At 53.9% G+C, this 642-nt stretch overlaps 1 protein-coding gene across 1 annotated transcript; it reads right to left on the minus strand.

The window, feature by feature from the left end:
- Nucleotides 1-18: 18 nt before the first annotated feature.
- Nucleotides 19-636, minus strand: LOC109508831 (arylsulfatase G-like). The gene is made up of 2 exons (XM_019858784.1): nucleotides 447-636; nucleotides 19-368 (listed from the first exon to the last, which is right to left on the minus strand). Exons 1-2 carry the CDS (start codon nucleotides 629-631, stop codon nucleotides 116-118), a joined length of 438 nt encoding a protein of 145 aa, XP_019714343.1. The 5' UTR covers nucleotides 632-636; the 3' UTR covers nucleotides 19-115.
- Nucleotides 637-642: the final 6 nt, after the last annotated feature.

Raw genomic sequence — 642 nt, forward strand, 5'->3', positions numbered from 1 at the left:
TGAAGGTGTCACTGAAACCTATCATGCTGTTGATGACGATGCCGGTTCTGGCAAGGCCACCCCAACATGGCTGATGATGCAAATTCCACATTCGTACGGTTACGACCTGGTCAGGTCAAAGTCCCCCCTTACCTCTTTTAGTTGGGCCATATGGTCCATTATGGCCGAGATGCCATTTCCCGATCATGGCGGTATAGTAACCCGCCTTCTGTAGGAGCTGCGGCAAGGTGACTTCGGACAGAGGCAGACCACCCACGGAGCTCACGGCAAAATTGTGAGTGACCCCGTTCCGGAGTCCGTAGCGGCCGGTCAGGATGGAAGCGCGGGATGGGGAGCAGGTTGAGGCCGGAGAGTGGAAGTCTGAGAATCTGGAATGAAGGATGATAAGAGTGGGATATTTTACAGACCGCCGCCACTGAATACGCTTTTCAATCATTCGGCTCGACCTTAATCCTTGCTCTGCCATCAGGTTAAGATTGGGTGTATTGTTGGCCTTCTGCTCAGGGTGGTTCACATCCAAGTCACCCCATCCGATATCGTCAGCCAGGATGAGGATGAAGTTGGGCTTCTTGTTGTGAGCCCCGGCAGCACGCTTTGACGCCAGGTGGAAAAACAGGCCGCACAGCAGCATCCGACAAACAG

Source organism: Hippocampus comes, unplaced genomic scaffold, assembly GCF_001891065.2.
Source record: "Hippocampus comes isolate QL1 unplaced genomic scaffold, H_comes_QL1_v1.1 C16649484, whole genome shotgun sequence".
Classification (NCBI taxonomy): domain Eukaryota; kingdom Metazoa; phylum Chordata; class Actinopteri; order Syngnathiformes; family Syngnathidae; genus Hippocampus; species Hippocampus comes.

What these genes read in the sequence shown, in the direction of transcription:
- LOC109508831 (XM_019858784.1), bottom strand. Translation starts at nt 631, where the DNA reads ATGCTGCTGTGCGGCCTGTTTTTCCACCTGGCGTCAAAGCGTGCTGCC. An exon ending in ATGGCAGAGCAAGGATTAAG is followed by an intron (nt 369 to 446) that starts GTCGAGCCGAAT and finishes CCTTCATTCCAG; the next exon opens with ATTCTCAGACTTCCACTCTC.